The following is a 26,665-nucleotide window of genomic DNA, read 5'->3' as shown; positions in this document are numbered from 1 at the left end:
GTCTTATCTGAGGATTTTTTTTCTTCCTTTTTTCAATTTTGTGTAGGCGTAACTGTAATGTAGATTTCAAGCAAGGCGATTAATCTGAATCTGAAACTTTACTTACGGATGTCTTTCAAGCAAGTGGCTTCTACTTAAAGTCAGACTGAAACACCCTCAGTAGATTGCAGAGTGGGTTAGACATAATGATTTGGCATTTATGAATAAGACTTGTTATAAGACTGCATGTGTTTTGGGAGCTATTTTTTTCACTTGGCCGTTTTGGCTACATTCAAGGAGGTTTAACCAGTCATGGTATATTTCAGAGCAAAAGATGCATTAAACAAATCTTGTAGTACTGCACCAAAGTCCTGTATTTATTTGTGTAGCTTTGTTCTCACCTGGTTCCAGCCGTCTGTGCTATCTGGCCCATGCTATATATGCTTTGAACTACTTTGTGTAAACTGATTTATATCAAATGATCGAAACAGTATAAAATACTAATACTGCATTTAGAAACGGTTAACAGAATAGTTGCGTCCCCATAAAAGTATTTCAGTATTTTGAACGATAAAGTATGCTTGTGCATTTATCATATGGGAACATGCTTTACGTCGTGATTTAGTTCCTGTCTCAGAATTATTAAGTTAGTGAAAAGGACAACATTTCTATAGTCTTGATTTCACCTGTTGATGACAATAATAATTTAAAGAGCAACTTGGTGTTGGTCTGATGCTTTCTTGTTGTTTACAATTACATTGTATGTGATTTTCTGCATCAGTCATTTTTTACATTACATCCTTGTGACTTTTTACAACTTAGAAGTTTTAAGCAACCCTGTGACCTTTTGTATGTGTTTTTTTTTTCCTACTGACATTTCTTACGTCGTCCACGGCAGAATGTTGCATGGGAATAGGTTAATGATTACACTATGTTGTACCAGCTATACTTCAGGAGACACCACAGAGCTTGTGAGTTTTAAAAAGTCACCGGGATGTGATGACAGAAGAAACAGTAATAAGAATATATTAGACGGCTACATATCATGTCCATAGCCAAGTGACTTCATTAGGGCCACTCCTGGTGTTCAACTTTAAGGCCACATCTTGTTGGTCCCATAATTGACCTTAATACCAATATTTTCTGGGAATTTATTGTAAGCTTTTATCTTCAGCATTTTATAGTGTTTTTTTAATGTTATGTGAATATAGCAGTGTACTCAAATTGACTGTATGTAGTTATATGGGAGTACATAATGGGGTGTTAATTGTGCTGCTATTATAGAGCATTTCAGTTTGTCTTAAAGCTTAAATCTCCATATTCTCCACATCCCTAATAAGCAGTGTTCTAGATAATTGCTGATTGTGCAAAGTAAGATAAAATTTAAAAGTAGTGCTAAGGTAAAATGAAAAGTAAAAGAAATGGTTGAAAATGCATTCAAATTCCTGTGACTCATTAAGTATATTCTTTAATAAATTGGATGAGACTTAGCTTCTGGGCTAGTCCTTAAGAACTAATACATAACAAATAATGTAAAAACTAAAAAAAATGAAATTGGAATACTTTAATCTTTTGGCCAGGAGCTTTACCTGTAATTGTTATTATCTACAGTGTTTAATGTTTTCGCAAAAGTACTTAGCAGTAATGTGTCTTCCATGATGCCTTCGGGAGAGAATAAGCCACGGTGTAATAGAAACTGAATACAACAGAATGATCTGCTTGTTGTGTGGCACTAGGACTGTGTTGAAGAGATTGCATGTGCATATAAGTTTGAGCCATTCCAATTTTAATTGTGAGCTTAATTAGACACACCTGAGATTATTTACATTCACAAACAAAAGTATTGGCACCCTACACTTAATATAAGTTAAAGCATTTCTGTGACATCATCCTTTGATCTTTTGATTGATTGATTAATTCTATGAATCTACTAACTAAAAGTGGCAGAGTGGCTTTGAAGAGAAGGGGAGTGCGGGGCAGATATATTGTTGATTAACAAATCCACAGTTAGTTCTACGAATCCACCTAACTGGATTTGTTAACAAAACCACAGTGAGTCAGAGCAATTTAACAGAAAAGTGAATACCATTTTATTATGCAACAATTAGTTAATTAGTATTACACATTTCAAATGTAACGAAAAAAAGGCTTGCGATTTCAGTTTAGCATTTCATATTGTTTGCTGAAAATAGGGTAATACAATTATACATTGACAATATAAAACTTTTTTTGTTCGTAATTACAAATTGTGACAAAGCTTCTGGGTTTCTAACACGTATTTGGTGGATAAAGCACGCTCGACAACAAAGGGTGGGATTAAACAAGTCGGTACCTAGGCCCTTTATGTTTATTTTTCCACAGTATCACTTTTCCCGTGTGAACACGACATCTTTTAACAAACAGTACAAAACAAAAATAAACATTAGCGCATGTTCTGGAGTGCTAACTAAAAGGATCCCTAACTTTAGTCAGATGCTGATCCAGTTTACTGACTTTAAATACACACAAATCACAGATTTAATATACTTTGTTTTAACGTACACTGCATTCAGGTCTATACACATTTCCTTACCTTCCTACAGACAGCTTTGAAACCTGTCCTTTTATACCTGCCTGGCTTGTTAAATTACAAACAGGTGTATTAAGGTCTTTTCACACTGAGCGCGTCGCATCAAAGCGTGTTTTGACGCCGTCAAGTTGCTTTCACACCAAAGGTGTTCAAATAATTAGAACGCAAGAAACGGCAAACCTGTGATGCACAAGAAGTCGAGATGTATTATTATTAAATAATATACTTATTAATTACTACTCGTTCATGTGTATGATGGAGTACTGTCCCTTAAAATAAAAACCTAAACAGCCATAGTTAAAACAAATAAATAAAAGAGCAGAGCAAATCAGAAAAAATATCGGATTATCATTCATCATCATCATCATCATAATAATAATAATAATAATAATAATAATAATAATAATAATAATAATAATAATAATAATAATAATGATAATTACACTACTGCTGACTGTTTACATTTCTCTACCTTTTCATTTCCAAATGCTGCTCCACAAACTGCATATGCAGCATGTATTTCCATGGTTTTATTTTTTCTTACTTCCTGCCCACTCTTTGTTTTTGCTCCTTTTTTTTCTCTCGAGAAAACTGGTCCCGCAAGCTCTTCCATCGGTTTTTAACTACATCTGAGTCACAAGACGTGTGAAAAATAAATAAAACAACCAACAGTATAGTACTTTACTTGTGGTTCGCTAAAGCACTTTAACCAGAACAGAACCATTAGTGTATTGCATATTTTTAATATGTAGGCTACGGTTGTTAATCTTAAAAAAACGAAACTTTATACAACTATTCAGTTTAAAGATACTGTGGGTCTTTGAAACACAGGTCTCTATACTCATGCCGTTCTCCACAAATAAGTACACTAGTAAGCATTTTGATGACTGGACATTTATGTATTTACTGGTTGTCCTAAAGTGAAATAATGTAAAATATACATAAACAAGATTAGATACATTGTTTATACTTGTATTCATTTAATTCAGATGGAGGTATTTTTTTTAACATGTCAGGTCTCATTTTGTGTTGCTGTTAAAAATCCTTGAAAGAGTTTTCTTCTTTTCTTTACTGTAGCTCTATTTGTTTCCATTATCTTTAAGGAAACTTTTCATTTCGGCAATATCTACTGTTTTAAATCACTCGTTTTCATTAGGCCGATCTCTGTGTTATTATTATTATTATTATTTGTTTATTTAGCAGACGCCTTTATCCAAGGCGACTTACAGAGACTAGGGTGTGTGAACTATGCGTTAGCTGCAGAGACACTTACAACAACGTCTCACCCAAAAGACGGAGCACAAGGAGGTTAAGTGATTTGCTCAGGGTCACACAGTGAGTCAGTGAGTGAGCTGGGATTTGAACCGGGAACCTCCTGGTTACAGCCCCATTTCTTTAAGCACTGGACCACACAGCCTCCTATACAATATATCCGAGCATCTTGTTGGCCTTTTTTATTTTTTCATACCGACGAGGGGGTGAGAGCTGGAGTGTGATTGGTTAGAGAGACAAATTTACGCCCGACGCGCACAGAAAAATAAGACAAGGTCTATTTTTGACGCCGTTGGTTTTATGCGACACCAGTGTGAATGCCTCCATAGGATGTATTGTATTCTAAAATAAATATTTTACACCAGACTTTGACACCTTGACGCGACGCGCTCAGTGTGAAAGGACCTTTAGTTTAACTGATTGCCAGTCAATCGGTGTTCTTGGATAGCTATGGCATTCTGGGAGATGTCGTTTTTCATTCCTCGTTTAAACAGCAAGAACTACGTTTTTTTCAGTAACAAAAGCAACTACCTCATCACTTTGTAATTACAATTACACGGACGTTAGATTTAAACTCAGCTTTTGCATTTCGTTCCTGGCTTTAACCATTGTTCAAACAATCTTACAACCCACTTACATACTTCTCGAAAAGTGATCGCTTGCAACAATATTTAGGTTTTTATCTGTTTTAGGTTTGGCGTGACGATCAATAACTTTCCTCTCCGTTCCTGGTTCACTATGTTTTTTGCATTTGTATTTTTCTAATGCCACTTTCATGTTCTCATCTGAAACTTAGTGCTCGCTAATATCTTCACTTACAACAGACACTCATGACAACATTGCTGCAACTTGAGAGAGAAACATTTTAACTGTTTGAACTAAGCGTAACAAAGGAGCAAAAACCAAATCCAATTACCAAATTAACAATCAATTGAATCTCGTTATGGAACAAGTATCAATTATGAAGAAATGTTTTTAGTGGCATAAACAACTCTAGCGTTGAATCGGTATGAAAAATAATCCACAGTTTCTCGTGCTAAAGAGTGAATTATTTTTACCGATTTAACACTTCTCGTTGTTTACCCAGTACAGAATTCAAGAAAACATGTTAAATACAGCATTTAGTGAACATTTGTCACTAAGTATGACAAAGACGAAAATACAAAATTTCTGGTAGTTTAACAAACAATCTTTATAAAACAACAAAATCACTTAAGTATATCTGTGCTTTATTGACATGTGCTTCTGATGTTTCTAAATGATGTTTTAAAATGCCTAATTCCAGCAAAATACAAAAATACAAAAGCCATTTAAGCAGATTTATAAAGTGAGGAGTTTTGAGCTTGGAATTAAACACATGAAAAAAAAACCTGGACAGGGTCTCGTTCTGTGTTGAGAATGTCACAAACAGTGGACAGTCATAGTATTTAATGACTGACATGGAGGCCAATGGTTTCCCACACAGTCCATGTATGTGACTTAATTTAACTGTGTGTAACCTTGTTTTTTGAGTGTCAAGGACAAACAAACCTAACGAGTACTACAGAGGGTGATGATTTTTATTAAAAATAAAAAAAAATGAAATACTCTGAATTACATTTCAGCAATTTACAGTCAGCTGAAACACTAGAGGTAGACACTCTCAAAATAACCATCTGTTCTTCAGTACTGTTTTGCCTAATTATCAGTTTATTATCTTGTTTTGACAAGTTTGAAACTTTTATTATCCTGTTTTATTCTCAAGCTGGGTATTTGAGTACCCAAATGTATTTTTGTTCATCATAACGCTGTTTACAGGACAATTACCATGAAATTGCAATATCAATAATACAGCAAGGAATAATTTCTGGAGAATAACAGAAAGTAACAGAAGAGGGACAGCTATCTCATTTTTACCTTCTCTGTTTACTCAAAATCTTCTGAATGTGGGGCTCCCGAGTGGCGCATCCAGTAAAAGCACTCGCTAGAGTGCAGGATGCACTCTATAGCCTGGACGTCGCGAATTCGAGTCCAGGCTATTCCACAGCCGACCGTGGGCGGGAGCTCCCAGGGGGCGGCGCTCAATTGGCCAAGCGTTGCCCGGGGGGAGGGAGGGTTAGGTCGGCCAGGGTGTCCTCGGCTCCTCGTGCACCAGCGACCCCTGTAGTCTGGCCGGGCGCCTGCGGGCTTGCCTGTAAGCTGCCCAGAGCTGCGTTGTCCTCCGACACTGTAGCTCTGAGGCGGCTGCACGGTGAGTTCGCAGTGTGTAAAGAAGCGGGCGGCTGACGGCACACGCTTCGGAGGACAACGTGTGTTCATCTTCGCCCCTCCCGAGTCAGCGCAGGGGTGGTAGCGGTGAGCTGAGCCTAAAAAATAATTGGGCATTTCAAATTGGGGAGAAAATAATAATAATAAAAAAAAAACTAATTGGCAACGACTAAATTTATTAAAAAATCTTTATTAAAAAAAAAAAATTATTAAAAAATCTTATTAAAAAATCTTCTGAATGTCAATCTTTAATGTTTTTGAGGCATGTGGAAAGGTGTCTTTTACATCCATCTGTTTTTTATTTTGAATGTGGCATTTTCATGTTTTGTGGCATCATCTGCTGTTCACAATGTTTTTCTTTAACAGAATAAGATATGGTGGCCAAATGGTTTAGTTGCACATACCCACAGTATTTTTGAGAGATATACTATTGTTGATCTTGGCTAATCAAAATTCTCGTAGCACTTGGTATCTACTATGTCATTAAATGGAAATGCCTTTTGAACAGCGTGTTACCAGATATACTTTGTTGGTAACACCTTGGTAAAGGCTCCATATAATTACATAAATAGTACAATGTAATTACATGGCTCTGTATGCCACATATTCTAAATTGCGACCCATATTAATTTCAGTAGTTTTTCTTTTTTTTTTTCCCCCAAAGTCACTATCAAAGGCAAAGCAATGCTTGATAGACTAATAGATTAATTGAGATGAGCCTGCGGAAGACACTTGGCAAACACTTTTTTTTGTAGTGGCAGTTTCCAACATGAATTGAAGACAACCATTGACATTTCTTTTTGATAACTATACAGATATTACTTCAGTGATCTAACACCTCACTGTAAATTGCCTTAATTAAAACGGACTACTTCATTTTTAATTTTCATAGTATTTAAGCAGTTTAAACAATACTGATTTATATGTTGCTTTTTATGACCTTAAATTTGTAAGTGACCTTACATAGTTAACATTATTATTACAATTCAGATTTGATATGAAATACTCACATAACCTTCCCTTCAGTGGTTTTTAATTAAATCTTAACTACGGACATTCACTACAGCTGCGCTGGCACAGGCTGCAAATCCATATCCAGAAATGGGAACTGAATAGAATCTTCTTTCTTCATTGATTTTAATTTAAATATGAATTGATGAAATACAAAGAGCCATGGGCTTGCATTCTTTTGACTGTCTGGTTTAACATTTTAAAGCTAAAGTACAATAGTTAGACAAACTGATAAGACAATGAAACAATGCTTGTTTCCAATGCATTACAAGGTACGGAGCACAGTCACAGTGCAAGTGGTCTTGTAATCTGTAGAAATACCTTGTTCCAACAAATAATATTCAAGAGCCATGCAATTATGAAATAGTATATGTGTTGATGTTGAATAGAAGCAACTTGTGAGAAAGCTTGTCTTTCTTTTTGGAAATTACAGGTAGACAAAATTACAGACAGCAGTAACGCTACAATGGGTCATAATTGTTAACATCACATTCTGCACATCAATGCTGGAAATATATGGAAATACAGCACAGCCCCAGAAAATGTGTGATTTTAATGCCACAAAAAAAGAAAAAAAAACGTAATTTACTGTTTAGAAGCCTTTCAACCACAAAGAAACCAAATAAAACTGTCAATATTATAAATCCCACCTTCAACTTTCTCATCTTGAAAACATGCTATTCCTTCACAGCCATTTTTTTTTCTTTTTATTTAAATTATGTTTTTAAAGAATAAATTAAAATAAAATGCTTGTTCTTAAATGTATGTCAGTCTGGGACTGCACATCCCATTCTTTCTGACTGATAAAACGAGGAGTGTGATACCAATATGCAGGGGTCTGGGTAATGGCCTCTGTAGTCAATACAACAGCAGTTAAAAATGTTTGAGGGTAATTAAAGATTGCAGTTAATTGTGTGAGGCTGAACCAGTGTATTAGATGTAATTGATTATGTATGTCATTAAAGGCATTCTCCGCCATGAGATAAATAGTGTGCTAAACTCACCATTGGAATATAATAATGGATTTTTGACGACCATAGCTGTATTATCTATCTATATTAGGATTGAATTTAAAATAATTTACTGCTTTTATGTGGTTTGTGATAACTAGTGTATGTGCATTTATTTTCAGATAGGACTGCACATTGTACGTTCTTTGTTTTATACATAAGATCAATCTGTTATATTAAATTCTGTATAATAACATGTTTTCTTCCCCATAATACATGTCACTGTGTTTTTTAATTGTTTTTTTTACTGGGTGGTGTTGGCCCCATAAAAGCAATTTAATGAAAATTTTGGCTAAGGCAGCTCCATTCATTTTGAAGATGCATGCTTGCTGTATTCTCTACATTTGTGGAAGCTCATGTTGGTTATATATTTTTAAAGACTATTTGTAGCTTTTGTTGGCACTGTAGCATTTTTTGCATTTATGTTCTCTACTTCTCTAGTGAACTTCCATGTATCTTTTGCTGCAGCTTATATTTGTACTACTGTTATCTGAAGAATACAACTTAAAAAATGTAATCTAAAAACTATCGATTTGGCTGTTTTTGCAGGTTTCTTCCCGAATAGCTCCCAGAGCTGTGATGCATTTCTCCGCCACAAGATGACACTGATTTCTCCCTCAATACTGAAGAAGTATGGTATCCCTTTTGACAAGGTAATGACATCTGACTGAAAGGTTAATATGTTGGTCTAATGTGAGCAAGTGGAAAACAGTGGTAAGAGTGACACGAATTCAGCCTGAAGGTGCCATGAAAAAAGTAATACTAGGCTTTTATACATTTTGCATAAAGGTGCCATGAAAGCTAAATCACGTTTCATGATCAAATTGTCTACCTAATTATGTGGGATTTAATGAACTATACAGCAATTCTACATTGACGTATCTCACAGAACTCTGAAGCGCAGAAGATTAATAATTGGCATAATACTAGACATTCTTTTCTGGTGAACTTGATGGTGAGATACATTTTATTTATGTTAAAAAAACAAAACCAAAAAAAAAAAAACATCCAAATGTTTTGGTGTGGTTACTGAACATTTTGCAAGGGAACACTTGTTTGAAAACAAACAGTAGCGGTATGTATAAATTTGTGATGATTTGTTTGTTATATTTTATTCTATACCTTTAAGCTCATTATGTTGCAACATCTCTTAATATGATGCGCCAATCACCTGAATTTGCTAGGGTGTTTTGTATACTTGAAATGAACTCTGTTAATTAACATGAAATGCACTATTTTATAACAAAGTAAATTACAAACATAGAAACACACACACAAAACTATGTCCCTGATTTGTGCTTTTGTAGTAAACACACTTGGACTATGAGTGGAGAGTTAGAATGAAAAGGAGTGTGATTAAAATCATGCTTAATAGCCTGACATCAAGAATCCATGTGTATTTATATATTTATTTATTAAAACATTTACACACACCAGTAAAAACAAATTTACCAAAAAAAAAAAAAAAACAATCTCTTAACCACCGGCTTGTGGTATTAGAACCCACTATCAGTCTATTTTAAATGTACATTAATCCTCAGTCTTTCCCACCCACCTTTTGTGTCTCGGTTCTTGAATGTAAGTTTGTGACGCACGTGTATGAGGTGTTCACAGTTTTATTTATCACATGAAGATAGTTCCTTTCGCTAGGCTTTTCAGGGCCAATTCCTGTCTCAAGGGTTTTCATCTGTCACTCCAAATGCGATTTTGTAACTGAAAGGTCTGGAAGCCTTGCTGATAACAAACAAAAAGTCTCTTAAAATAAAGAGGAGGCTGAACACACACGTGTTGCCCAGGAGGATTGGTCCTCAGCTTTCAAATGCTATGGAGCAGAATGCTTGGAAGTATTGTGAGAAATGAAATGGGATCGAAGCAACTGAGTCCCAGTTGCACACCGATCTCTTTTTAAAATGAGTTTAGTTTGTGTGAGGAAAGATTCATTCTGAAAGCTCCTTATTCCAAATCATCATAAACCCAATATTGGCCTTAGTTCAACTACTCTCCCTTTTAGTAGGTATTGCAAAGAAGCAAAGAGGAACAATACTGTCAAATTAGCTATACAGTTCAATAATTTCAAAAGTATGCCCATATTAAAGTGATTTCTGGAGTCCTCTAAACATAAACTAGATTATGCAAATTATTTACTGCCATCAGTGTAGCCTAAGCTTACGTAACCCGTTATTATTATTATTTATTTCTTAGCAGACGCCCTTATCCAGGGCGACTTACAATTGTTACAAGATATCACATTATACATTATTTCACATTATACAGATATCACATTATTTTACATACAATTACCCATTTATACAGTTGGGTTTTTACTGGAGCAATCTAGGTAAAGTACCTTGCTCAAGGGTACAACAGCAGTGTCCCCCACTGGGGATTGAACCCCCAACCCTCCAGTCAAGAATCCAGAGCCCTAACCACTACTCCACACTGCTGCCCGATGGGTACTGATACCGTATATGAGTATATGCGATTCTATCACAGGGGTTCTGCCGCCGCTCCCGAGCTCCGTCTTAAAGCTTGGCTCCAGAGCTGCGCCTCGCCGATTCGTCAGCCCCGGGCGGGCAGCTTCTCTTTGTCTATCTTATCTGTCAATCTATATTCACCTATATAAGCACGATTCTAATTCCGTTCTATGTCTTGTGTTTGTTTTCTTCCTCCTCCTCCTCCTGCTACCTGGTGCCAGCCCTGTCTGAATCTTTCTTATTCCAGGTCTGCGACCTTTCTGTCCCTATGGGTAGCTGCGTCTCCCCAGGACACTGGAACGTGGTCCTCCGAGCAGTAAAGGGACTCTCCATGTGTTATATGTTCTTCAGTTCCAACCATACCGGAACCTTTTGCTCTCATGCGTATCTTGCACCCAAACCGCCGAGGAAGCTCCTCACCGTTCTCCGAGTAGTGAGAGTCATGTCTGTTCTGTCTGTCTACTAATCTCAGCCCTTAAAGACGCCCCGTGAATTTTTTTTTACTAAAACCGCAAGCCTCAATTGTGGCCTAAACTACTCTATAGCTTTTCATTTTTCGTTTATTTTTTTATTTTTATTTTTTAATATAGTTAGCCATTAGTTTAAGTGCTAAGTTACTTAATTATTCTTTACATTTTTAATTGTAGCCCTTATTTGGTTATGTGGACATCTAGAGACTATAAGGCTGCAATGCAGTTTAGTCAGTTTGTGTGCAATCTTCTGTGAATTACTCGAGGCTCAGATTATAATGAATTAGACTGTAAGTAAATGTCTGTAAAATGAAGTTGTATTTGGTTAATCAATATATCAGACTTGTTTTGAATTGTGTTAGCTAGTGATCACTAAATGGTGTGATTGAGTATTAATGTATCTGCCATAAAGACCTACTCCATGTGCCTTCATATGCTGCATATAATGGGAACTATATACTGTAAAAACACTGTTTAATTTCAGCCCTTTTTCCTATCTTTCTGTTAATTGTTTTCTGCTACTTATAAAGCTACCTATATGTTTATGTTTTGTTTTGCATGTTCCCTTCTAAAACATTCATGTCTGTTTTTTCCTTATCTGCTGTTTTATGTAGTTTACACAACTTTCAATTTTGTAAGTGGCAGTCTTGGCTGATTTTTATCCTGCTGATTTTATCTGTGCTCATTTATAAATGGGTTGTCTCAGTACCTTCAAGTTTGTGGTTGTGCTTGTAAAATTGTCTTTAAAATTATATATTAAAATTATACATTTTTATGAGATCGGAACCTGTGCACTTCCAGCATACTGTGACAATTGCATGGGGTGGAATTTTTTCATGAAAACAGGATTCTTTTTTTTTTACAACAACAATGTATGCATTAGACAAATTGATATCCTTAGACAAAATCATATTCCGTATGAATCTACCAATCACTAGTTTAGTTCGATTTGATACTTTCATGGTGGACATTTTTCATCCTTTCATTAATTACAGGAAATTCAATCTAGAAAGTGAGCATTTGGGGCACAGATTTCTCACATTGCTGTTAAAAGCTATTAGAAAGGAATCTTTTCTGTGCTGTCACCCAGTGATGGGAGAAAGCAGCCTGCTTCAGAGCGTAGTTAGTAATTAATGGGATTTGGGGAGGGTGAGGAAAGGGAAAATCAGACTATGATCTCTCACTGCTCTGAGCGATAAAACTGCAAATGTGTGGAACACTGATAAGCTTGCTGACTCTAAATCGGTGGCTGCTGCACAAGCGTTCAGTTGTAGCAGAACATCTACAAAAACTGTCAGCAGCAAGGGGAGAGAGGTAGAATAACACGGGCAAAGCTGGCAACAAGAGTGTTTCAACTTTACAACTATTCTCTGTACTCTAATCGCAACTCTGCTGTCCTGTATCTTGCAGTTTTCACACCATTTTATGCAGATATTTCAAAAGCCTCACTTCCATTAGCGACATAGGTCTCATGTGTAGATTGAGGATATAACATGTTACTGGCTGAAAGCATGTCAGTCAATAGGGGGAAGCATCTACTTGATGATTATTAACAAGAAAGAAGCCATTGAAGGGGTGGGGGCCAGTAACCCAAGTGTTATTTATTTACTACCAATGTAGAATGACTGATTGAGATGTTTGTTCTTCAAATGTGTTTCCCTTAGTGGTGACTGTCAAGATTTAACGTTGTACTAGTCTTGACATTATAGTATTTTCAGCTGTTAGGTGAGCTGGTCAGATTACCACAATGAAAAAAAAGGCTTACTTCCATCCCCAGTGATTCAATATACTTTCAGCAGCTTTTAGAAAGAAGAACACATTTAGACATGGACTGCTTCAAAACTTGAACTTAAGTTATGTAGTGCAGTCAAGTACAGAGCAAGTTGTAACATAAATTAAAAATGTGAAGAAAAACTTCTTTTTTATGTTTCGTAGATCACCCAAGAGACAGGGGAATTTATGATCACTTTTCCCTTCGGCTACCATGCTGGTTTCAATCACGGCTTCAATTGTGCTGAGTCGACAAACTTTGCCAGTGTGAGGTGGATAGACTACGGGAAAGTAGCTAAAGCAGTAAGTACGATTTTTGAGGTACTATAATTGGAGATGCTATATGTGCAGTTTGGCCCATTCCAGGTTTCACTATGAGCTTTGTCAGACACTGTGGCTAGGTAGCAAGTTTAGGGGTGTCTTAAGTAATATTAAATCTGGAAATTCAAAATTCAGGAGAAGAAAAAATGAAATAAAAAGAATGCTCTTCACCAAATGTATGGCAAATTATGTTGCTTACTGTTCATTGATCCTTTACATGTTTGAATCTGCAATCCATTTGCACTTTACTTATCTTCCCTGGTTTATTAATTTCGGAAATACTCCAGAAATGTGAATAGATTTCTTTTGTGAGGTTGTAGATTGATTGCAGACTAGTTTTAGTACTGCCAAATTGTATTTAATTCCTGGGCTGTGTAAGAAAATGGTAAGAATCAACCCACAGCTGCTTACAGACCTCTGTTGTTCAATTGAGAATAAAGCACTCTTCATGGAACAGCAGTTTTATGCAACCGTTCAAACAAATGCTGGCGATTCTACATTGTTAAAGGCCTGGGTACAGTGCCGTGTTACATTATTTACAAGTAATCTGCTCCTGGCAGCCTTGCTGTAGTCTATTTTTTTCAAAACCGACAGCATGCTTTGTTCCCAAAGGTTAAGCATTTGGAAGACTTACTTGCCTTCACAGAACTCCAAAGTAATGAAATATGGAACATTATCAACCAACTTTTCTTCCAGTGGGACAGCGGTTAATCAGAGAGCATTTAATTACAGTACTTTAATGCAAAGTGTGTCTAAACTGTTTAATAAGAAATGTATTATGTTGTATTTAAGTCTGTAATGTTTACAGTTATTACAGTCCAGTAAATAATAACTTTTACCAGGGGGTTTTATTAATATTAGGTTTGTTGGCGGTAGTTTTTCCATTTATATCACATCCTCCCTCAAATAGTCCTATTACTGACAAAAAACTATGCTCATCTTGGACCTGTGCATTTGTTTCAGATGGCCTTGTGATGTTTTTGGAAATCAGTATTCCCCTAATAACACAATCTGGCCTAAATTTAATTCCTTGCCAATACTTTAGTTTTTGAATGATAAAAATGCCCTCCCAAAAAGATTACTACATATATGTGGAGTGGTTGTAGTGTTTTAATGTCAGAAACTTGGATTTCTTCACAATTCAGGCAGTGAATGGACTTGGTGGTGGTCTCAGACTGCTCAGGAAAGAAAATACATTTGACTTTGTTAAAGTACAACCTCCCTCATCTAATAAGACATCAAACCAAACTCTATTATAGTCCATAATGTATTTTGCCAGTCACTACTTTGCAATGCACTCCAATGGGATTTATTTGGGGAGAAAAAAAAAAAACCAAATCATTAATTTCCTTAAAACCATCTTAGTGAAATGTGTGCTGTGGGTGAATAATCTTTTATAGGCCAGGTCTTGGACTTTATCAATTTTTCAAGGTTTGTTGAAATGAACACACACAATACATTTAAACACATTAAAACGATGACTTGGATTAAACGGAAAAGTGAAACCATTGTTCGCCCATCTCCCAGATGGAGGAAATTAAGGTCAGTATCCAAAATGACTGTTTCGTACATTGTCAGCATTGTTGTTTTTTAAATATATGTTTGCTTTTTGACCTCAGAGTTTTATTATAGTTGTTTGTCACAACATATATGATAAACAAATAAAGTCCCAGACTACAAACATATGAGTTACCTACTGTGACAAAGTTCTTAAGAAAAGATACCTGGCTAAATCTAGGATGCTAGTCTTAAGGGTCATTCCAGGGTCATTAGTGGTATATTTAGACAGAAGCAATTCTGATAAATAGGACCATGAATGCTTTATATATGGCAAATAAATTTAATCTTATATCCTATATATATATATATACACATATTTCCAGTGATCATGTATTTGGTGTTAAAAGTATGCAGTTTAAAATGTTACTGTTTTGTGTCTGCATTGTAAAAAGAAAAGAAAAAAATGTTTGGGTGTGTTTTAATGATTACTAGCACTTGATGTGCTTAACATCTTTAAACACGATTGATAAACTTGTCTCCCATGTCATTGTATGTGCATCACGCCCCCGAATACGCTCACAGGCTGTTACTTGCTAATGCAGGCAAATTTCCACCTGATACACCATGAAAGAGGGGTTGACAAATTGCAATTGAGCCTAAATGAGCACAGTTACTCTTAATAATGCCTTCAAAAGACTGCACAAATCTTGATAAATCAGGCCAATGGTTTCTATAAAAAGATTAGAACATTGTGTGTGTGGTGTCTTGGATGTAAATAAATCAATACAAAATGTCATTACTTGCAAATATATATATAAATTGGCTGTTTGACCAACAATCTAATGATAATGACCTAGACTAAGTTGAAAGTTGCTGTGCTGATCTTGTGATTTCTCTTTCCTTGACAGACAAGGCTGTAGCTCATATTGTTCATGCCAGTGTGTGTTTATACAGAAACTACAGTCTTTTTAAATCAATGAGACAAATCCAGTAAAACCATATGTTCAGCAGGTGTGTTTTAATATATATATATATGCACTGTGAACAGCAGCTCTCTTTGACTTATAATATTAATTGAATATGAAATGCTGCTTTCCGATCTGTCAGAACATGCCATATGTCTCTGCATGTGCAAGTAGTAGCATTGACAGTCCAGTGTTAGGTATGCAGTGGGCTTTATATGCAGTGTCTATTCTGCAAGTCGTGGTCTATGTCCTAGCTCCTGTGTGTTTTTACGATTTGTCAACAGAGTGGGATAACACTAAATTTGGGATAGGGCTTTGATATTATACATGTATGTTGTTTTGCTGAGAGTCTGCTTGTTTCTGTTCAGTTTTGACTAAAACATTAAAGTATTTTTAAAGTGGTGTTGTCTAAACCCGTGGCTGTAGAACAGAGTCTGGCTGTCTTCTCTATTGCTCCTAGGGAGCTGTCATCTCTTGTGCTAGTGATCTGAGTCAGCAGTAGTACAGTGCAGTAAATAAAATTGCATTGAAAATGTTAGTGGATACCTGTGAGGATATATTGAAAAACAAAATCGTAGTACACAGTACTCAGAAGTGTTTGATGTCTCTTTCCTGCTACCAAATGTCGCCACACGTATGAACTTGCTGGCTCATGTTTTTTAAAAAAAAGATACAACTACTACTCTACATTCTGTGCTCTATCTGTCTTTAGATCATGCCTGCTGACCAAGAAAAAGATACATTTATGTGTTTACCCACTAATTTAATATAGCCCATGTTTGCAATGCAGGAAATAGGTTGCTTACTTTACTAGTTTAAATGACCACAAATCGGTACCCCTTACACATAGTTGGGTTTGTTTTAATGATCTAAACAGTGATAAATCTTATTATTGGCACCCTAAAACTCTTAAACTTTAACATTTTCCATCATATTTATTTATTTATTTTAATTATTCTAATAATGGGGAACAATAAATCAACCTGTAGGAGAACCAGGCCCGGCGTTATGGGCGGGCCTTAGGGGGCCTGGCCCGACCAGTTTAGGTCCAGTGCCCCCCAGTTTCAGATTCTAAACTGATTCAGTACCGTCAGCTTCCAGTTCTAGCGGTAGATGCCTGCTGGAATGTCTCAGTACCAACTGTGAATCAAATTTAAAATCAATCCGCGCAAGTGCTGGCTTTTTCTTTTTGACTTGCTGTATTTTTAAGCATAGTTCACTATTGGACAGTAAATACTAAACAAAGACACAATTGGTCCAAATTAATTGTATTATCCACCAAAACCAGCTAATCAATACTTTGCATTGACGAAAGCAGCCAGTCCTGTACCTGCAACTGCTGAGAGCCAATCACAGACTGCCAGCACGACTGGAGCACACGCAGCATCTTTCAACAACAACAAAGCGAGATGCAGACAGTTCAGTAATATTGCTCTGTTCATATGTAGATTCAGGAGAGACCGTTTTTGGCAGAAGGTAGAAACATGGAGAGTTAGGAGGCATTTTAGAGTGGCAATGTCCAGATTATAAATAGGGGATTAAAACCCTAACAAGTTAATAAAACATTTAAATCGATTTACTAATTAAGACTGCATTGTTTTCTTCTTTATATGTATGTCATCCTTGTTATTATTTTAAAAAAATGTTTGGGACTATTTTCTTAGAACCTGTTTACTCAGCGGAAAGGTACCCGACAAATCAGTACAAGTTCAAGTTAAATTAGTGCCCTCTCAATGATGGCTCAAATAAATAAGCAAAATACCACAGGCTAAATTCCATCAACATGTTATCACAATTACAGTTGGTGGTGGTAGTGGTGGTTGGTTGGGGGGGGGGCACTCGAGCTCAACCAGATTTCCCTAGAGTAGGTGTTTTCACTGGGGTGATTAAAGTGACTAGTGCATAAAAGAAAATAAATGTGACAACAAAACTCATAAAAAAAAAACAATAAATAAAACTCAATTAAATCAATAAAGGCAAAAATCAAACATCGCAAATCAGCAATCAAATAGTAAAGCATATAGCCTCCCTTGAAACACGTCGTGTAGGGTTATACTGTAGTACAGGTTATCCCTCCCTCCAGAGTATAGGTGATCCGCCCGAGTATATAGCTAAAACCAGCCCCTCCCCCCAGTTAGAAAGCATACAATAATATAGGATAGGATACAAGCTAATTGATTTGTCTTTTCCAAAATGAGCCTGCCCTAAAAAAGTGGATGCCCCCCCGCACAGTTCATGCTGCCGCCAGGCCTGAGGAGAACACCAGTGGGATTAATATAGGCTTCCAAAGACATTGGTTAGTTATTTACTGTATATATACCATGTCCTTGTTTATTTAGTAATTAATTTGCTTTTCACCCTTAATCTGTTTGCATTCATGTTTAGTAGTTGTTTAATCCTAAAAAACTGGAAGAATCTCAAATGTAGTGTGATTTTGGGGAAACATTAATGGTAATATTTGGGGTTACCAATACTGTCTGTATGATGTGTCCAAGTGGTGGTACTGTAGGATCAGTCTTTGTCAAATCACCTAACAGGTAACACCTCATCCCCTCTAATTTACACAAAACTTAGTGCTTACATTTGTTTCAATCCAAAAAAAAAAAAAAACTCAAATTTACATTTTCAGCTTGATTGGATCAAGGGGTCAATAGTTAGAAAGGTAAAAATGTGATTGATTTGGGACCCCTAACCATTAATTGACCTTTTACTCAAAAACTATGTGCTAGAGGCTTGTGTTGGTGTCATTTTTATTGGAAATTGCATGATGATTCAAGAACATATATTAAAAACAGATTTGGAAAAGAAACACGCAAAGTTACCCTTTAACATATTTTTGCCCTTTGATCTTTGATAAAAATCTGAAAATACTTGCATGAAAAGGTCATCATATTTGCTTTTCATATATAAAGTTACAGGAAGGAAATTATGTCCTGTAAATGGCTAAAACAAAAGTCACACCCGTCAGTAGGGCTTTTCTCTCACTTTTTAAATGTTGGATTTAAAACCTGCAACTTGTATCCTCTTGTGGAAGATTAAGGGAGACCTAGGCATTGAACACTGCATACAGTACCATATTCTCAAGGGCTATCCAGTTTTTCCCACAGCAAACAAAAAAATATTGCGTTCCTGCAACTTTGTATATGAAAGCCATAGATCTATTGACCTTTCCATGGAATTATCATGCATGCACTTGCCAGTAAAATTATACCTAACACAAGTCTCTAGCACAAATAGTTTTTGAGTAAAAGGTTGATTAATGGTTGGGGTGTCCAAAACCGATAACATTTTGACCTCTTTGTAACCTTTGACACTGTAACAGGGACTGCGTTGTCACTGGCTTCTTGCATGCGTTTGTAGTAGAGAACCAGGCGGTCTGCCAGTGATGCTGTCAGGATGGTTGTCTACGATTCTTTGACTGGCTGGTGGGTGTGTCCCGGCGGAGTGTCTTGCTATAAAAAGGGGCCCTTAACACCCCCCACCCCCCCATCAATTTGGAATGGACCTCCCTCATATTAGGAGCAGCACACCACTGTGTTCACAGCAAGTTTTTTTTAATAAATCTGCTTTTGTACAGTGTTTTTGTATTTTGATTAGATTTTTCTGTGCACTTGCTGTATATTTACCCATGACCTACCATTACTGGTTGCAACACATATGTTTGTTTCGTGTTTATTTAAAGATCAGTCCTGCTCTCCTGAGTGGCATGTCAATGGCACTTTTGTCTGTCCATCTGGCAGAGGATAACCCACACCTCTTTATTATCATGAACCCCTTGACCCGATTAGTTTGAAAACGTAATTTAAAAAAAAAGGTTTTTTTTTCTTGTTACAACCCTAAGCACTGAGTTGTGTAAATCGGAGGGGATAGGGTCTTAAATCCAATATTTCTTGTGTGATTTGTCATGGAATGACCCTACTGCAATTTATATTTTCTTCCATTTTAGCCAATTTTGAAGTTTTCAGGGTGCAGTGGCAGGTTTTGTGGCAGCATTACAAACTGAGAGTATGATACATTTTCCCAAGGCCCTGATTACCATGTCACGTTATTGGCAGGTAGTTATTAGCACCTTTTAAAAGTGTAACTAGCATGAAATTGACATTTTGATGGTATTTGTACTTTAGAGATATTTTGAACAGTGGAAAAAAAAGCCATTTGTCCATTTTTGTAAAAAAAAAAATTGTTATTCCAAAGGTTACACTTGGAGGTTTTTATAGCTTTTTTTTTTTTTTTTTTAGTTTGTTGTTTTTGGTTTCCTGTGTTCTTTTTACCGTATCAAAATAATCCCAAGAATTAGGAAGAATTCAAAAGTAGTGGGATTCCGGGGCTTTTTGTCAGCATTCTGTTTAAAAACATGCTTAAAGTATCCCTGTAAAAAAACTCAATAACAGTCTATCTGTTACTTTATCCACTTTACAAAACCAGAGAGCAGTGGATCATTGTGTAAGCCTGGGGTGTATACACCCAGTTGAAAGATAAAAAAATAAGATAAAATATCATTCTTGACAATTTCTCTATAGGTGGTTGCCTATAGAGAAATTAATGTGTGAAATTAGAGTGTACAGTAGTTGCTAAAGATACCCAACCCTGGTGCATTTCTAGAGAATATATTGTAAGTGATATTTAATGAAAGGTGTTTTGTAATATTTACTCACCAAGACTGCCAATATTGATTTAAATGCTCAGGCTTCTACTTATAATTGTAGTTTTGTATGAATATCCTTTAATACTAAATTGTTTTGTGTACTTTAGCCATGGGGATTCTCAGACATCAATTTGCCTCCTCTCCGGTTTAATTAGGTTCATAACTATCTGTGTCTGTGTCACAGTACTAACCCCATTAGAGGTCTATCTGCAGTCTATAAGTAGGACCAAATGGTGGCCTCTAGGTTGGATCCCACACCCCCTACCCCCCCTTCGCCTCACACCCCCCAGTCATTGGATAAAGCTGGGTTGTTTTGATGTAGGATTTGATGGATTTGTTTGCCACTGCATTCATTTGCTCCATATCAGAAAACTGACAGGCTGTTAAATGAAACTTTGGCTTAGATTTTCAGCCTGACTGTTTGGAGACGTTTGTGGAGATATTTTATTTATTTATTTATTTATTTTATGTATCGCAGCCATGTATGGTAGTTTCGTGTGCTTCTTTGGGAAATAAATTATAGACTAAATAGACTGGTGTTAAATAAAAAGAAATTCACTTATGTTACAATGGAAAAAGGCATTATGTATTTTATATAAAGGAACATCTATCACCTATACCCATTGGAGGCTATGACTAGACATGGTCATAAATACAAAAAAGAAAAAAAAGAAAATGTGATTATCAATTATTCTTTTAACCCTAGTACTAAAAAAAACATTACGTGCAAAACAGTCTACATTACAGAATGTATATTAAAACTATTTGGGAAAATATTCCCTGAAATCGATTCTGCCAAGCATTAAGTCAGGTATTATAGTGCTTGGCAGGGTGTTTCATGTCAGGGTGCCTCAGTCAAAAAGGGTTACTTTACATTTTTTGTTCCTTATCCAAACTTCTCATGCAGTCAAAAAATAAAAGGGACTCCATTAGACTGGTATACCCTAACCGTGCATGGAAACTGTGGAATCAATGTATTTATTGATCAGGCACAAATGTAACAATACATTAATATATTGGACATTATGCTTGGCAAAATCATGTTTTTGTTATTCATCATTTAATTGCCTTTAATAGGAAAACCTGTTTAAAAAAAATAAAGAAATAAACTAACAAAAAAGTGTTCAAAGGAAAGTAATGGCCCTCAAGGATGGACCTGGTCTGAAGCATAGGGACACACCCTCAATATCCATTGGCTGTTTGAAAGTTCAGAGCTTAATTTTCTATGCCTGTATTAGATCCAGATAAAGCATATGCATACAGTATATTTAGCAGTGGAAACATGCAATGCTATTCATTTAATTCATCAGCACTGATCACAGTGGATGAGGCATTATGTTTGTGTATTGTTATTGGCACCCTCTGTTTCCAACGGGTCAAGGTACAGTTAATATTATAAAATAAGAAGCAGCTGTAGGTCGTATTGAAAAGAAAGACAAGACAAGGCATGGTTTGAAAAAGGTTTCTTACATAAGAGCAAGCTCTTCTTGTTTTGGTTATATTAGTTACTGTTTAGCACAGTGAAGCAGCATTGCACTAATGTTAACAACCTTGAGCTTTCATGAAAGAGGTAAAAAATATAAATAAGTTGTATAGGCAACAAAAAGTGCGGACCAGTATGGAAGAGAGGGCCACACGAGGGCCATTTTGAGAAACATTTAATATGGGTCTGTGCAAATCCCAGATTCTTCTTTTCACTTCTTCAGATGAGTTTACTGCCATTGCAAAAGGGAGACACAAAAGTGCTTGTTATGATTGTTCTAATTTCTTTTCTTTTTTTTTCTTTTTTTTTTTTTTTTTAAATTTAGTCATTGCCAATTAGTTTATATTATTTTCTCCCCAATTTGAAATGCCCAATTATTTTTTAGGCTCAGCTCACCGCTACCACCCCTACGCTGACTCGGGAGGGGTGAAGATGAACACACGCTGTCCTCCGAAGCGTGTGCCATCAGCCGCCCGCTTCTTTACACACTGCGAAATCACTGTGCAGCTGCCTCAGAGCTACAGCGTCGGAGGACAACGCAGTTCTGGGCAGCTTACAGGCAAGCCCGCAGGTGCCCGGCCAGACTACAGGGGTCGCTGCTGTGCGGTGAGCCGAGGACACCCTGGCCGACCTAACCCTCCCTCCCCCCAGGCGACGCTCGGCCAATTGAGCGCCGCCCCCTGGGAGCTCCCGTCCACGGTCGGCTGTGGAATAGCCTGGACTCGAACCGGCAACGTCCAGGCTATAGAGCGCATCCTGCACTCTAGCGAGTGCTTTTACTGGATGCGCCACTCGGGAGCCCCCCTCGTTCTAATTTCTACCAACCGAAATAAGTAACATTTACTTCTTGGGTTTCAACTAGGATTCCTGTTATTACATGTAGGGCTGTATTAGAAGGTTCGAAGGTTCGTTTGCTAGCCAGGAATTCGAAGACTGTTTTAAACCTTCGAAGGTTCGTCAGACGCCATTCACGCGCTGTATATATATATATTTTTTTTTGTTTGTTTTTTCTGTTAACATAAATCGTTTCACAGTGTGTGAATGTCATAAATCACACATTAAATATCACTCGCATGCACAATTCAATCTTTTTATTTGTATACTGCAAATTACTTAAACAAAAGTTGTAGGAAAATCCAACCAAATTGTTATACGTAGCAACTCTATAGCAGGGTATATTATCCAAAGCACTGGGGAGGTACCTATAGCGGTTGTAGTGCTTCAGTAAAATATGTTCTGAATATCCAGTGTACAAGACAGTGTAAGAGAAGTGCTATGGTAGAATATGTTTGAAACATACAAAATATACGCTAACACTAAATTTAAATTTAGAAAAAACTGAGCAACGTTCCTCCCCCCTCCAGCTAGTGTTACCCAGAGGCACATTTCTTCATTCACCAATCTACAGCAAACCGCTGTATAGCGTAAGCTGTATTGAAATAAATGTCTCAAAACCCCTCTGCTGTTTGGGATTTTTTTTGTTAAATGCCCAGACGACCAAAAAAAAAGTTGAATTCATACTGTGCAAGCGACTATTGATGTATCATGGAGGCACATCCAATCTCTGGGATCACTTTGCAATCTTAAGTTCATATTATTATTATTATTATTATTATTATTATTATTATTATTATTATTATTATTATTATTATTAGTTGTAGTAAAATGTGACTGACTGATAACCTGCTTGGAACAGTGTAAGTTTGTTTTGCCTAAGTCCGCTGCAGTTCGTGCTGCTGCAATGCAAGCAAAGTAAAATCAGACACTGTGGCATTTGTTACTCTCCTGGCTAGACGCTTAATTTTGCTAAATTGGAAGCAAGCTAATGTGTTTGAACTGACAGAGAACCACGTTTGAACGTTATTTGATCCTCTGACGTCTAAACGTCTGCTGTATCCTAGGATACAGTATAGGACTGCTTATTACAATGTCGGAATCAAAATTAAACAGCATTTTAATCAAATTATTGTGTATTTCCTAGAAAATAGTACCTGGAAAATATTGAATGATAGACAAAAATTGTGTATAGATCAGTAAAAAACGATGTCCTGTTAAAAAAAAATTTCGGTAAAATTCGGAATAAACTGGAAATGACACTATGAATATGTCATTCAAAAAATCTATTGTGTCTGCTTGTTACTTTTTTTGCAGCCAACACAGACCATTTTAAATGACTCTTGTTTCCAGCAAAAGTTTGTTACATTTTTAAAGATTGTTTCAATAGCGACTCGAGTTCTAATGTTACAATGTACATTTTAAACTTAGAGTTGACGCAGTAGCTAGGCTAAATGTTAATGTTTCAGCCTTGGTTTTTGGGTGATGTTCTTGATGAACTATCAAAAACACATAGGCAACTTGCATCAGTAGAATACATTAAGTGTCTGGCTTTCCAAATGTATTGGGGGCTATTGATTTTGTACCCACATAGCACTGTCACCACCCCAGGATACTGAACATATCTTTCGTAATAAGAAGCATTACCATTCCATTAATATACAAGTGGTGTGTGATGTGAAATTGATGATTCTGGATGTGGTCGCCAGCTATCCTGGCGCAGCCCACAACTTGTACACCCGAGGCAGGTGTATATAAAGCTGGTTGGCTTCTTGGTAAGTAATGTATACGTGTTTCATAGGGCGCTGATAGGAAGCATGGACAATTTGCTAGCATTGTTAATGCTTGTCATAGGTGATGCTGATTACAGGATCAGACCCTGGCTGCTATACACCGTTGTCAGACCCCAGAACGCAGGCAGAGATCTCTCTGATTCAGCACCAAAAGGCCTTTCATAATTCCCCACCACTTGTGCTATACATTTAGCTTGTGGTCTGTAAATTTTAGATTTCTCACTCTGTCCTCTGTGGTCGCTTCATTGTGACAAACTCAGAACCGTACTTACGTTTTCTTTCTCATAGTTGATGTGGTAAACTTACTTTATAATCACCCTGTATATACTATAATAAAGTGTATGTAAACCTTGTGCATAATTCCGTGTGCTAAATTCCACATGGTGTGACAACTTGCAAATGAATTATTTAGCTCGCTTTATTTGTGCATATAATTAGCTTAGTGAATAGAGCTACCACTGGTTCTGGTCATTTACCGCTGTTTAGTGCATGAGGCCCTATGTCTTGTGATACAGCAAATATTTAAAATATATAACCGTCATTTCTCAGGCCTTGGTGATTTGTTTGCAAGTTTAAGCTACTTTATTTAACTGATAATACTTGTTCCTTGGTTTGTACAGTATTTCTCATTGTTTGATACTTATATACACATGTTTCAAATTATGTTTCTATCTCAGTATTCCCCCAGTGAGGCTGTTTGTTTGATTTGATTCTTTTGGGGAAAAAATAAATAAACAGCATACCAATACATAAGGGAAATAAATACCATTAGGACAGCAGTGAGCACAACATTTTATGTGGATAAACACTGATACTTGAATAGATCTTGTTACTGCAAACCAGGCCTGGAGATCAATTATAGGATTCTCTGCTAAAGAATTATTCATTCTAAACCCAAAGAGGGAACTGAAGGGCACATCCAAAAATCATAAACTCACAAGGCAGCTTCTACCATCATTTGTGTGCACTTAAAAGCTACCTTTATTTTCTCCATTGCCAGTTTCACTGAACCCCCGTAAAAATGAAATATAAATCTCAATTGGTATTACTAGAAATATATAATGTTTTTTTTTTCTTATTAGAAATAAAAATACAGAAAAATACCTACTTTGAAAATTAAATGAATAACTTCCAAAATAGTGATTTTAGAGGGAATCCGGAAATAACAGATTGCCAAATTATTTCAGTCACCCTCTGCTTCTTTGAAAGCTACTGATACAAAAGGTATCATGTTGTGTTGAGAAACATTGTGAAATTGTGTGTGTTGTAATAAATGCAGATGTAGATGATGGCAATGAAAGGGATTTTGAAATGCATGTATCATACAGTAGATTCTATACCTGAAATCTATTTTTAGCCATAAATTCATTCGGTATAGACTTACAGATTTTGGGATGCTGATGCATCTATCTGGTGAACTGCTTATACAACAGGTTAATACATTGTGTGTATAATATTATTACAAGAGATTTTGTCTTGTGCAGTTTGAGTGAGAGGACCGCAAAGCTAAGCTGAGCAAAATTATTTCTCTTTTAGTAAGAGGTACCCTATACACAACATATATAACCTAATAAAATACTCAAGCATAGATTGTACTTGGGAACAACATGTTGTTTTTTACTTTAGAATTATGTCATTTTCTATACATAAGATATACTGGAACTTTGACAAATCCTATCAATGATAAATTGATTTCTCATGAAGTGGGAGCCGGAGGTTCAAACCGCAGTGATGTCGGACATCAGAATTTGCACCACAATTTCAAGTTGATGTGATTTGTTTAACCAGTATTCGGTGGCACCTGGCTATGGCACAAATACATTTTTACAATACATATACATATTGTGGTTGAAGGTCATAGTGATTTTTCAAGATAATAATGGCTCTGATTTTGTATTTACTGCAGTGCCAGGGAGAAATGTTTGTTACTAGCATACATGTTTTTAATAGAAAAACAAATCCTGGTTTACATCTAGGCAGAAAGGGTTCACATTGTTCACATAGTTATGCTTACATTTTTATTTCGTAGCTAGCATCTATTATGGGCTGCTGCACATCTGGTATAAGCATCATTTGAAATATAACAGAGAATAAAATATATAATGTACTATAGAAAACTGTAAAACATAATAGTATTTTTATTTTTGTTTTTAATGGGGTAATGAGCATTGATTGTTTTTTGTTTGAAGTGCCATTATTAATTCAGGATAGTTTTTTTTTTTTTTTATCAGATTTAACCCATGCTGTCATAATAGATTGTTCCAATATTTTCAGCACTAATACATATATAATATCATTTTTTTTATTTATTTATTTTTTTAA

The 26,665-nt window shown here is 36.2% G+C and overlaps 1 protein-coding gene across 5 annotated transcripts in view; it reads left to right on the top strand.

The window, feature by feature from the left end:
* kdm4c (lysine (K)-specific demethylase 4C) overlaps window positions 1-26,665 on the top strand; it is a 221,347-nt gene that overhangs the window by 64,637 nt on the left and 130,045 nt on the right. For 4 of the 5 annotated variants that reach the window (XM_059030251.1, XM_059030246.1, XM_059030260.1 and 1 more), the window contains 2 exons: window positions 8,638-8,741; window positions 12,968-13,105. In XM_059030251.1, coding sequence (XP_058886234.1) covers window positions 8,638-8,741; window positions 12,968-13,105 — 242 coding nt within the window. Of the gene's footprint in view, window positions 1-8,637; window positions 8,742-12,967; window positions 13,106-13,735; window positions 14,973-26,665 lie in introns of those variants that run through there. The other variant, XM_059030262.1, reaches the window with a different exon arrangement.

Source organism: Acipenser ruthenus, chromosome 1 (genome assembly GCF_902713425.1).
Source record: "Acipenser ruthenus chromosome 1, fAciRut3.2 maternal haplotype, whole genome shotgun sequence".
In the NCBI taxonomy this organism is placed as follows: domain Eukaryota; kingdom Metazoa; phylum Chordata; class Actinopteri; order Acipenseriformes; family Acipenseridae; genus Acipenser; species Acipenser ruthenus.
This window is presented reverse-complemented; position numbering and strand designations above follow the sequence as displayed.